This window comes from Plecotus auritus (genome assembly GCF_963455305.1).
Source record: "Plecotus auritus genome assembly, chromosome: 10".
Classification (NCBI taxonomy): Eukaryota; Metazoa; Chordata; class Mammalia; order Chiroptera; family Vespertilionidae; genus Plecotus; species Plecotus auritus.
The window spans coordinates 14,676,259-14,689,581 of NC_137785.1; the positions used below are offsets into that span (position 1 = coordinate 14,676,259).

General features: G+C 49.5%; 1 protein-coding gene across 2 annotated transcripts in view; it reads left to right on the forward strand.

The window, feature by feature from the left end:
- The window catches only part of OPA3 (outer mitochondrial membrane lipid metabolism regulator OPA3), an 88,896-nt gene that overhangs the window by 26,449 nt on the left and 49,124 nt on the right, over positions 1-13,323 (forward strand). Inside the window, exon 2 of one of the 2 annotated variants that reach the window (XM_080643860.1) lies at positions 4,334-7,770. The exons of the other annotated variant lie outside the window; for it this stretch is intronic. Coding sequence (XP_080499986.1) covers positions 4,334-4,746 — 413 coding nt within the window. The 3' untranslated portion in view covers positions 4,747-7,770. Of the gene's footprint in view, positions 1-4,333; positions 7,771-13,323 lie in introns of those variants that run through there. 2 annotated transcript variants of the gene reach the window in all.

Sequence of the window (13,323 nt, forward strand, 5' to 3'; positions counted from 1 at the left end):
ATCAATGATGAGAGAGAATCATTGATCAGCTGCCTCCTGCATGCCCCCTACTGGGGATGGAGCCCAAAACCCGGGCATGTGCCCTGATCAGAATTGAACCCAGGACCCTTCAGTCTGCAGGCCGATGCTTTATCCCCTGAGCCAAACCAGCTAGGGCTGCCACCTTATTTCTAAGTAAGGCACATATACTCCTAGATCTTAAGGACACCCCCCCCCTTTTTTATTACCTGTTGACTTCCTAATATGGAAGATAAAAATTTCATGCTTTTACTCTTCTCCCATAAAGAAAACAACACTTCCCTCTCAGTAATTAAACAATCCTATTACCAGTTATACCATATTGAGCACCCTTTCACCATCCTGGGCTGCATGAGTAATGGGTATGTAATTAGTAAGTAGTATGTATGTTGATTTCTAACAAAAGTACCACCGCAACTCAGCGAGGAAAGGATGGTCATTTCAATAAACGATGCAATTGCATATGCATATGGAACGAGCCCCACTCCCTTCCTACCTGGGGACATTGGCAATGTATGAAGACATTGAGCTTAAGATCGGGGCATTTTTTGTACATCATTCCTCCTCAGTTGACAAGTTCAGTGCATGCGCGCACACACACACACCTCACTGAAAGCAGCCCCCTGAATTTTCTAGAACTTACCTGGGAACCTGGAAAGCAGCACAAAGGAGTGAGCTGTGGTGCTTTTCACATCCCAAGGACAACCACAGCTCTAGCTCCCAGGCTGTGCTCCGAGGCTGCTTTCCAGCGACTCAGCCGGTGCTGGAGGAGCCCTGACTTCATTTTCTCCCTTAGGTGACGCTGCACCTTAGGACTCAACAAGTTCACTCCTGGAAAAGCTTTCTACTCTAGACATCCCAAATAAATGCTCATCTCCAGACTATGGAGGGACAAACTGGGTTATCCAAATAATGGAATGGGCTGTTGAAACACAGGGCAACACAAAGATGTCACGGACAGAATGTTGAACAAAAGAAGACCTTGGGAATATAAAGGATCTTCATGGAGAAGGCAGACTAGGCCTTACAGACACTTATCTATTGTGAGAGGTCAGGGTAGTGGTTTTGGGGGGTGCAGATGAAGAGAGCTTGAGGGTAGGCGCCATTTAGAGTACTAGAATGTTATAGATCTTGACTTAGGTGATGATTACATATTACAAAATTATCCGGCTCTGCACCTAATGTGTACCTCATGAAAATTATATTTTGTTAAAAAGATAAAAAAATGAATTTAGTGAGGTCACTGGATAGAAAATCATTTACATAACTCCATTGTATTTCTATATATCAGCCCCAACCAAATTGAAAATGGAATGTAAAATGCTGTAAGTCATCATGTCAAAAATATCAAGACCCAGGAATAAATATAATCAAAGAAGTACAAGACACACAGAGGAAATTAGAGACTGAATGCAGTGAGATGCTGCATTTGTGGCTTGAAAGACAATATTGGGAAGATGTCAGTGTCCTGAAAATACTCTGTAGACTCGATGGATTCCAACCCAAATCTAGGACAATGGCTTTCAACCTTTCAACGGTGTTCTAATTACTCATTCACACACACACTCCCAAGAACAAAAGTTTTATGAAACAATACTTACCCTGACTACTTCAGATTGGCTTCCATATTTTCTGTTGTACCTCCATCATGTTTTTAATGGAAATAAATTAATCTGTGCAACTACATTGATTTCATTACCCACTTACGTGACAAAATCTGCCGTTTTAAGCTCCTGTGGAAGCAGTGAGTATCCTGGGGAACCAGTCCCCCATCACACAGGTCTCCCTAAGGCCGTCTCATCACTGGTGGGCGAGCTTCTTTTTCAGGAAGTCCATTTTCAGTCACGGCCACACGTTGGAACCTCCAGAGCTCTCAGAGTCTCTCCAGGCCTCCACCTGGCTCAGGAAGCCTCAAAGAAACAGCCAGGCAGCCTGCCCGGCAAAACCAGCACAGGGCCCCATTCCCAGTAGCCACCACCAGCCCCTAGCACCCCACTCCTCTTCTACTCCTTTCCACCCCACCCATAGACTAGGCCCGCTGCAGCAAGCAGAAGTAGTGGTTCTTTTATAGATAAACAAGTGAAACCACCATAAAAGGAAGTTGAGAAAGCCGCCTCTTCTTATAGCAAGCCACAAATGGAAAATGACGAACAGCCAGCAAAAAAAACCCGTTTGAGAAATACCATGTGAGTAGAAACCAAGTCAATCAAAACGCACCATTGGCCATTTAATTTTTAAAAATGCAAATTCTGTGCACATACATCAGTTACCCGATGTATAATAAAAGAATGGGGAAAGGGAAAGTGGAAGGAGAGAAAACTACTGTGGTAGCCTGGGTGTGGTGGAGCCACATTCGGTGTGGAGTAGCAGGTTCCCTTTTCAGTGGACACTCCTGTGTCTCTTTCATTGATTGGCTGCCCGTCAAATCGCAATCTGATCCACCTCATTGACAAACCCTGCTATTCACAGTAGGCTTCCATTAGTTGACTAAGAGGTGTATGCCTCTTAGTCTTAAAGCGCACCACAGGACCAGCCTGCCCGCCACTCCTCAGATTAATATGATCGTTGTTCTCACTCTGGGCTCCTTCCTGGGGTTTCCCTTGGCCTTGGTGAACACCCGAGTCTCCTCAGCTGCCACTTCACAAAAGAGGTGCCAGGTCCACCGAGCACCCACCGACCACAAACAGCCCCCCGAGTGGCAGAGCGCTCCCCTGCCCCTTAAAACAATAGACAGATTAGATACTGTCTAGTGCATTTTCAAGTTGACAACTAAAACTCTCTGAAAGTTCAAGTAGTTGCAAAGGATATAATTTGTGATGTGAACATTGACATATTCCAGCAGAGTGGCACGTCCTTCCTTTGACGCATCTAATGCCGTCCGCCTGCTCTGGTGATTTGGTGCCAGCCAAGTGTCCCGTTTCAAAAAGAAAAAAAAGAACAAACTCTTCCTTTACTGTCAGAAATTTTACATTCTTTCTCTTTGTCCTTGACCTTAACTTGGAGCTCCCTCTGGACAGAATTCTGCCTCATGAATTAGGTATCATCAACCAAAATATATACAGAAACTAAATTTTTAATTTTATTTAGTTTCCTGTGACTATAAGGTTCCAAATGTTAAAATATTTTCTTCTGGATTGAATTACTTTTAAAATTACTGCTAGTGCACAAATAATATAGAACATTTCATGTTTCATGTATTTTCATGAATAAGTATTAAACATTAAAAGTAAAATACATTGTCCCTGGCCGGTGTGGTCCAATGGTTGGAACTTTGGCCTTGGGGGAGTGCGGGAGGCAGCTATTAGCAACCAGTCTGTTTCTTTCTCTCTCTTTCTCTTCCCCTCCTACCCTCCCTTCCATTCTCTCTGAAAAGCAGTGGAAGAAATATCCTCAGGTAAGGATTAACAACAAAGTAAAATATGTTGGAAATTAATCTCCAGATAAGCTAGACAGGGCACCCGCATTAATTCCACGTGCTCTTGGATGAAGATTCATTATTACAGGAGTGAGTCAGGGTTCAGCATCAATCCTGCCTTGGCTTTTAAGACTCAAAAGTGCTTAAGTTTTCCTTCACAAAAGCAGCTAGGCAAGGCAGTTTCTGTGCCAACAGCCCCCTCAACTCTTAAGCTACTTCCAAGGTATGTTTCTAAACCCACCATGGAGAGCGCCCCACTGTTAGCTCCCTCTTGGGGCCATGGGGCTATTTAGGAGCCACCAGCCCTGTTACCCCCTATTCACGGGTTCACAGGCACTTAACCTCATCTCACATTTCAGCTGCCCTTTCTTTGGAACCAGTAGGTCACCCTCTGCCTCAGCCCTGACACTGCATTTTGGCAAGATTCAAAAAGAAAGGGGGTCGCCCTTTCTCCTGGGAAGTGGATGGGGTGACAGTGCCAGGGGAGGAGGACGGGCTGGCCCGCGGATGCCTTGACGGGGGGCCGCGGGGGGCGGAGCAGAGGGAGCTAAGCGCCTGGCAATTGAGCCTTTGCAGCTCCCGGGGACTTGGTGCTCTGGGAGCTCCTTGTGACCCCTCAGGGGCACAGCCTCCAGTCTGAGGGCCTCCCCTCCCGGGCAGGGTTTCTCTTTCCTGACTGCTTGCCAGAATCTTCTGGGCGATTTAAAAAGATGCCCACGGGGTTACCCCAGGCCAGGTGACTCGGCATTCTCTGGGCGAGGCCGGTTCGGGTTTGTTTAAAGCGCCCCCTGGCGATTCTGTTTGCTGTGTTGCTATCGCTCCCACCTGGACACAGGCGTGTTGGGGCGGGGCTGGCAGGGCGCTCGCAGAGCACGGCCTGACCCCTCTCTTCCCCTGCAGTGTACCACTGGGTGGAGATGCGGACCAAGATGCGCATTATGGGCTTCCGGGGCACAGCCATCAAGCCGCTGAACGAGGAGGCGGCCGCCGAGCTGGGCGCCGAACTTCTGGGCGAAGCCACCATCTTCATCGTGGGCGGCGGCTGCATGGTGCTGGAGTACTGGCGCCACCAGGCGCACCAGCGCCACAAGGAGGAGGAGCAGCACGCGGCCTGGATCGAGATGCAGGACGAGGTGGGCCGCCTGGCTCTGGCGCTCGAGGCGCTGCAGGCGCAGGTACAGGCGCAGGAGGCGCCGAGAGCCCTGGAGGAGCTGCGGGAGCAGATGCAGGAGGTGCGCGCCCAGCTCTGTGCCCGGGACACGGAGACAGGGTCCAAGTCCACGCCCAAGGCAGTGTCCACGTCCGAGAAATAGGAGGCTGCTGAAGCCTGAACTTGGATGTGGCCGTGTGTGCCCTAATGTGCTGGCCCAGCGGAAGCCACTGAAATTTTGATGAACTTGGCCGTTGGTCATGCCCTGCTAACCAGTGGTAGTACCTTGCACTGGGACTGTGAAGCGTTCCAACATAGCCCCCTCCTTAGCTCATTGGTACAGCCCACAGTGCTCATCTCCACCCCATCCCACACCTCACCGACCTTTTAGGTCCCAGCCAGCAGGACATCATGCTCACTCTTCTGGAAGAAGGAAAACGTGGAACCTGGACCTCAGCTGAATCAGCCTGTCAAGCTCCCCATTTACCTGGACCCATAGTGTTACTTTCCCTGGGACACTCATCCATTTCACTGAACACCCCCTTCTTTTGATCACTTGGTACAGACCATTGTAAGGAATGCAGTGTCTTTCCCTGGACTTCTGTCCCTCTTATCTTAAGAGGGGGGAAAAGATCCTGGCTTGCAATTGATCCACCGAATATCTTTCCTTAACCTGATCTGTGAGACCTTCTCCTGAGTCCCCAAGTGGAATATTCCAACAGAGCCCCCTCCTCCTTCAGTCTGGCACCACCCACTGGAGTGGCTGTGCTGGTCTTCTCAGGCAGTGCCCTCCCAACCCCCTGACGTGGTGGACAACTTGATTTTGCCCAGGGCTAATCAACTTGCCTTTCAGCCTCAGCTTCCTGTTTACCTGTCCCCAGAGTCCCCAGGGCTTTCCTGACTGTCCTTTCCTACCTTCCCCACGTCTTCTGCAGGGGCCTCTCTCAGGCAACCGCCGGCCATGGATTAGATGATCACATCCCCCATGTTTCCTTTAAATCTGCTGATCTGTGGGCTGCTCCCCTCCCCTGGGGCTCCAGACTGGTCCAGCAGTCCCTCTTCATGCACTGGTACCTCCTGCCTCCATAGCCCCAAGTGCCACCTCCATCTCCCTGGTGTGGGCCCCTAGTTGGTCTTACCTTTAGTAGTTTCCTAGGGCTGCCATGACATTACCACGAACTTGGTGGCCTAGAACAACCAGAATTTATTCTCTCGCAGTCCTAGAGGCCACAGATCCAAAGTCAGCTGTCAGCACTGCCTCCGAAGGCTCTAGTGGAGGATCCTTCCTTGTCTCTTCCAGCTTCTGGTGTCTCCAGGTGCTCCTTGGCTTGAGGCTGCATTCTCTCCAGTCTCTGCCTCCATCCGCACATGGCCTTCTCCTCTTCTGTCTCTTATAAAGACACCTGGTCATTGGATTTAGGGCCACCCTAACTCTAGGAAAGACCCTTTTCCCAAATAAGCTCACATTCACAAGTTCCGTCAGTAAGGATGTAGACATCTTTTTGGACGAGGGGGGTTGCCATTCACCTCGCTACACCTCCCCACCCCAAGAGTGTGCTGGGACTCCTGCCGACCCCATGGGACATTTGACCTTCCCCACGTGAGAGAGGAACAGTCCAAGGAGAGCTCCTGTTTTTCAGACTGTAGGCGTTTCCAATGAACGGAGCCCTGAGATGTAGTCGCCTTAAGGACTGAGAACCATGATATGGATCTCCCGAGTGGGTACAGAGCTCATTAAAAGTAAGAGAGAAGCTGAGAGATCTGACGGCGGTGAGTCTAAAGTCATCCTATGAACTGTCCCAGATGGGGAAACTGAGGCTCGGAAAGCCAAGGGACTTGCCCAAGGCTATGAAGCCCATGAGGGATGGGAGTCAGTGGCACGGGAGGGAAACAGGAGCCCAGATTACCCTCTTCAAGCAGGTGCAGGGTGCTTGAGGGTACAGGTGTGGGGCAAGAAGGGAGACGAGAGGGAGGCAGGTCACTGGGAGAGGGGTGGGAATCTGCCGAGGTCCCAGAGCAGTGCTGGGCGTGGGTGGCCCTCCATCCCCAATCACAGCAACCCCGATCTTGGCATTCAGTGAGTGGGCTTAGTCACCTGGGCCCTTTTCCAGGAAATGGGAGAGCAGGTTTTCTGTCACTTCCCCTGGCGGTTAAAAACGCCCTGGACACCAGACCTGGCAGACACCCAGTAAACTGGGTTTGTGAAGCATCAATTCTTTACAGAAGAAGGGGAGAGGCCGGTGTAGAGGGAGCGGAGCTGGGTCATGGGTAGGTTGTTTCTAAAGTAGGAGTGACCCGAGCGGGTTAAATTATGAGGGAAAGAAGGCAAGAGATACCAGTGCATGGAAGGGTGGTGGACCGAGGAGCCCGGTGGGCAGGCTCAGTGCCTGGTTTCCATGGTTACCCCTGAGAGGATTCACTCTGGCCTGTCACATCTCTGGAGGACGGGTTGCTGGACACCAGGGATCTTGACTGCAAACCCCTCCCCCATCATGTTAATAAACAGGTGGAATCCATTGAGCTCTGGGTGGGTGCCAGGCACTGTTCTAAGTGCTTTATGTAATCCCAGTGACATTTTCTTCATTCATGAAGAAGCTGAGGCACAGAGACGGAAAGTCACCTGCCCAAGGTCACACAGGCAGGGAAGAGGGGGAGGTGGGAGCCTAAGCCCCTGACCCTGCGCCACCTGACCCTGAGGTAGCGCTGTGCTCACGTGTGAGATTGAAAACAGCCCCCGCCCTGGCCAATTTGGCTCAGTGGATAGTGCGTCAGCCTGTGGACTGAAAGGTCCTGGGTTTGATTCCAGTCAAGGGCACATGCCTGGGTTGTGGGCTTAATCCCCAATAGGGGGTGTGCAAGAGGCAGCCAATCAATGATCATTGATGTTTCTATCTCTCCCTGTCCCTCTCTAAAATCAATAAAAATTGTTAAAAAAAAAAAAAAAAAAAAAAAGAAAGAAAGAAAGAAAAGAAAACCCCTAGGTGTCTTGATGTGGCCAGACCTGTGGGATGCAACAGCTTCACCCACCGGGTGGGGGTGGGATCAGGGTGTGTGCAGGTGGGAAGAGCGCCCTCTCAAAATACACGAGGCTGGAGGATGGACAGTTCATTGCTCCGACTCACTAGCAAAAATTTTGTTTGCATTTGCGACTTGGGGGGAGAGGGGTTAGAATAAATTTGTAATTCAAGTTGGTTGTGTTCAAATTGCTGCTTTATTTCGTATTTGAAAAATCCCTGTTAACCTTAGCAAAACTGTCCTTCGTTTATACTTCCATTTAAGAAACTGTCACCCAGCTGCCCATCATGCGCCCTGCCTGTTCAGAGTCATGTGGGTCCCAGCGGGACTGAGACAGCCTCACCCTCCCTCACAGGACTCACAGTCCAGTGGGGAGACAGACACACATACAGACTTTTTTCCCAGTGTTACCTGCCCAGCCTCTGGTTACTTGGGAATCAGGCTGAATCCAGATTCTTCCCTCCCGAGGTACTCGGCGCTTTAGGGAGGAAAGAACATAAGCCCATGCACACTGGCTCACAAAAGCCTCAATGTGCCTGAGCCTCTGTCTCTCCCAGCTCCCAGCAGGCCCTTCGACCCATGTTGGTTTCCTTGTCCAGCAGAGAGGGCCACCCCAGGAGCAAATGGACCCCAGAAAGCCCCTACCTGGTCTGTTGGCCCATACAGCCATCCCTGTATGAGCCACTGTGACGCTGAGTGGCTAGGCTGGGTCCTCCAGCCCCAAGGACAGAGGGAGAGGAGAAATCTACCCTCACGTTAAAAAAAATGTTTACAGAGCACCCACCGCGCCCCATTCTAGCAGCTGAGAATTAATGGGGAACAAGACAAAGTCCCTGCCATTGACACGTGGAATGGCAAGCTTGGACTCTCATTGCATGGTTCTCATCTCACGAAGCTTGAAGAATAAATTCTCGGACTAAAAGATTTTAAGCAAAAATGTGGAAGTTTATTGCGAGCGCATACAAACTCCCCCTGCGGTGGGGCCCCCAAATGGAGAAAACCTGCTCTCTCTAAAATGGGGAAAACCTAGTCCTTTTCGTCTCTTTGTCTACCAGTTTATAAACGCTGGGAGCCTCTTTGTTCTTCCACTTTCTAATTGGAACCTTCCTTATTTTATGTCCCCCGAGCTTTCCTAGTTGGTCACTTGCCCCCTTTTCCCTGCATGGTATCAGTTTCAAAGTTTCAAAGCTCAGCCTGCGCCCCCCTCTTCTTCTTCCCCTTATCTTGTAATATTCTTATAAACAATCCGGGGCTTGGCGCTGTCTCTGCCTATCACATATGCATTCCTCTCCTGTGGACTCCCTTCCCCTAAACTGCCTCTCCCATCTCTAAAATCCTTTCACCATTATGGGCTAACATCTGGTGTGGGAGAGGGACAGTAAAGAAGTCAAGAGTTCAGGAGTAATGGGGACAGCCGATTTAGACCAGGGGGTCATGGAGGAAGCCACGTTTGAGATGAGCCCAAAGGCAGCTGCCTGGGAGTGAGAAAGGGCTATTAGTATGGACGGAGGCCCTGAGGCAGGTGTGGGATTGGGGGTTAGTGGACCAAGGCCCTGAGGCAGGTGTGGGATTGGGGGTTAGTGGACCAAGGCCCTGAGGCCAAATCCAGTGCCCACAGCCCCTCTCCTCCGTTTACATATTTTCAATGGCAGAGTTGAGTATTTGCTATAGATATCACATGGCCTCGAAGACAAAAATATTTACTCTCTAGCCAGCCGTGGGCAAACTACGGCCCGCGGGCCGAATCCGGCCCGTTCGGCTGTTCTATCCAGCCCGCAGAGCCGAAAGAGCGGAGGGTTCTTTTGCTCTCCCCTCCGCTCCTTTACTTTGAATTTATATTAGTTCACACAAACACTCCATCCATGCTTTTGTTCCGGCCCTCCGGTCCAGTTTAAGAACCCATTGTGGCCCTCGAGTCAAAAAGTTTGCCCACCCCTTCCCGACTCCTGGAAAAGAGGAAGTAAGGGGAGAGGGGTGGGGGAGGGGGTCAGAGCACAAAGGCCAGCCCCCTTGGCACAACTGGAGGTCATACCAGCTCTAGGTGCCCCATCAGAGGATGGGGACTGCATTCACCTCAGCTCTCCCTGCCCCATCCTGCCTCCTCCAGCCCCACCCACAGGAGCTGTCCCCCGAGGCTCTGAGGTACCCCCACTGCACACAGGTCTCAGTCTCCACCTCCATCTCCAGGACACAGTTATATAATCCACACATACGTGCAGTTTTTATATAATTCACAGTTTGCCCTCAGTATGTATTATAAACACTGCATAATCAGTGCATTATGTGACATAGTATATAATGGACTATAAAAATATATTTTATGTAGCCGAAACCGGTTTGGCTCAGTGGATAGAGCTTCGGCCTGCGGACTAAAGGGTCCTGGGTTCGATTCCGGTCAAGGGCATGTACGTTGGTTGCGGGCACATCCCCAGTAGGAGGTGTGTAGGAGGCAGCTGATCGATGTTTCTCTCTCATCGATGTTTCTAACTCTCTATCCCTCTCCCTTCCTCTCTGTAAAAAATCAATAAAATATATTTAAATATATATATATATATTTTATGTAATATGTAACATTACATTGTACATTATATGTTGGATGAGTTTATATATATCATTAGAAGTTTCAGTAAATCCCTTAATATGTGCAGTCGGTTTTCTATTTTATTGCATTTCGTTTCGTAAAGAAAAACTACAGATAGCCCTAGCTGGTTTGGCTCAGTGGATAGAGTGTCGGCCTGTGGACTGAAGGGTCCCGGGTTCAATTCCAGTCAAGGGCATATGCCTGGGTTGCAGGCTCGATCCCCAGTAGGAGGCATGCAGGAGGCAGCCATTTCTATCTCTCTTTCCCTCTCTCTTCCTCTCTGAAATCAATAAAAATATATTTTTTTAAAAAGGAAAAACTACAGATACATATATATACCGTACCTAAAATGTATTATAAACATATAAACCCTATTGTATGTAGTATATAACATGTGTTACATTTTAATATCATACGTTAGATATTAATATCTTGTTAGGACAAAAGTTTTGCTTAACAACACTTGCCCTTACCATGTGCAATGCACTCTGTTACTTTCTATCCTCTTTTATTCTATTTCATAAAAGCATGCTCACGTTTGTATTATACAAACCTACGTGAAGTGGCTGCCTTGGCAGCAGTGAAGACTGGCTTTTACTCTGGGTGAGGCAGTAGCCATAGGAGGGCTGGCATTTAAAAAAAATATGTATTTTATTGAGGAAGGGAGAGGGGGAGAGAGAGAGAGAGAGAGAGAGAGAGAAACATCAATGATGAGAGAGAATCATTGATTGGCTGCCTCTTGCACGCCCTGTACTGGGGATCAAGCCCGAAACCCAAGCATGTGCCCTTGGCAGGAGTCAAACCTGGGACCTTTCAATCCGCAGGCTGACGCTCTATCCATTGAGCCACACCGGCTAGGGCAGGAGGACTGGCATTTTTAACAGGATCCCCGTGACAGCCACATGGGGGGCAGACTGCTGGGCAGAGCCACTTGTGAAGCCACAGTGAAGAGGCCGCTGTCATTGTGGGGTAGGAAGTGACGGTGGCCGGACAGGCAGAGACAGTGGCAGCCGTGGAAGTGGAATTCTGGGCAGACTCACATCTGAGGTGGAGAGGAGGATTTGCCGCAATGGATGTGGGGCGTCACTGGTACTTCAAGGCTTTTGTTCTATGCACCTGGGAGGGAAACGCTGGTGCGGCCCGAGATGGTGAGGGCGCAGCAGGACCAGGCTTGAGGAGCTGCTGGGAGCCCCTGCCTGCCTCGCCCTGGCCGCCTCAGGTTTGGGTGCCCTCGGGCCGGCTGGGCTGTTGTCATTGCTCTGAAGTGCATGCAGCCAGCTCCTCCTGCTGTGTGACATTCTTCTTTTCCTCCACTCCTCCATCAGGGGGTGCTCCTGGCGTACATTTGGGAGGTCCTCGAAGAAGGAGGTGGTGGGCTAGGACCTGGGACCCAATCTTAGGGATCCGCCCCCCCCCCCCCCCCGCCCCCAATGGCAGTGCCCAGGTCAGGCTCCCAGAGGCGCTTCCGCCAGGTCAGGGCTGACCTGGACCTGAGAGACACCAGGGTCTCCATCACTGCGTCTCACTCGGAGGGCACAGCCCCTCGCCTTGATATTTATTTTTTCTAAATTGCTCAGTCTCTTCATCAAGTTCAACCATTTCAGAGAAACCAGAAGTCCCCTCCCTGAAAGGAATCTGTCTCTATTGTGGGGGACCTTCAGCCGAGCCCTTTCAGGAGTCACTTGGCCATGCCAGTCCACTTCAGACCCCGCTGTGTGGGCCTGGATTGCCCGCTTCTTTCCTCTTGTGACGCGCTGAGCGGTCTGGTGGGCCCCTCTGGCCAGTGCGCGCCTTTGCTTGGGGAGATACGGAGCGCTGGAGGACCTGGTGTGTGAAAAGCGTTTAGGCGGAATGTGAAAATGCCCCTAAAAGCTCCGAGTGGCAGAGATGCTGTCCACACTTGCAATGATCATACTTTTAATTTTTCAAACCATAGAAGTGCACGATGGAATTTCATGATTGTTTATACATTTTTTAAAATATATTTCATTGATTTTTTACAGAGAGGAAGGGAGAGAGAGTTAGACACATTGATGAGAGAGAAATATCAATCAGCTGCCTCTTGCACACCCCCTACTGGGGATGTGCCCGCAACCAAGGTACATGCCCTTGACAGGAATCGAACCTGGGACCCTTGAGTCCGCAAGCCGACGCTCTACCCACTGAGCCAAACCGGTTAAGGCTGTTTATACATTTTTTTAATTTTATGTTTCAATTACAGTTGACATTGGATATTATTCTATGTTAGTTTAGGCATATAGCATAGTGGGTAGACATTTATGTAACTTATGAAGTGATAACCCCCTACTGGCACCATACGTAGTTATGACAGTGTTACTGACTGTTCGCTGTGCTGTACTTCCCGTCCCCTGACTGCGCTGCTGACCTGCAGGCTGAGCGACTTTCCAGCCATTTACTGGGCATTTATTTGTATTCCTTTAGAAAAATGCCTGCCTTCACTGTTTCGGAAATTGTCCCACTGAAGTTTTTCATGTTAAAGTAACCAAATCCTTCAGTCTGTTTTCTTCCAGGAATTTGTTTGTTTTTTTCATGATTTGAGAAGGGCTTCCCTACCTCGAGGGTTTATATCTTCAACGCTCCTTTCTTCTAATAATCTTATTCAAGTTTTCTTCGTGTTTAAGTCAAGATGGATCCATTACTAATACATTATATATATTGACACATAATTTACATTCCGGTTCAGGGTTGGTGTTGTATATTCTACGGGTTTGGACAAATGTGTAATGACACGTATCCGCCAGTGTAGCATCCCCCAGAATAGTCTCCCTGCCCTAAACCCTCTGCGCTCACCTAGTCCTCCTCCCCCCCCCCCCCCCCCAGCCCTGAGCCGTGGACCTTCTTACCGTCTCCATGGTTTTGCCTTTTCCAGAACGTCGCGGAGTTAGAATCAGATAGTAGTAGCCTTTTCATTTCGGCTTCTTTCACTTTGCAATCTGCATATACAATTTCTCCATGTCTTTTGTGGCTTAGGAGCTATTTCTTTATTTTGCTGAATAATATTCCATTGAATAGATGTGCCACAGTTTGTATATCTACTCACTTATTGTTCCAATTAATTTCTGAAACAGCTTCTCAACTTCCTTGAAAATAAGGTGCTGTCTTTTTGTTGCAAGGTTGGTTTGG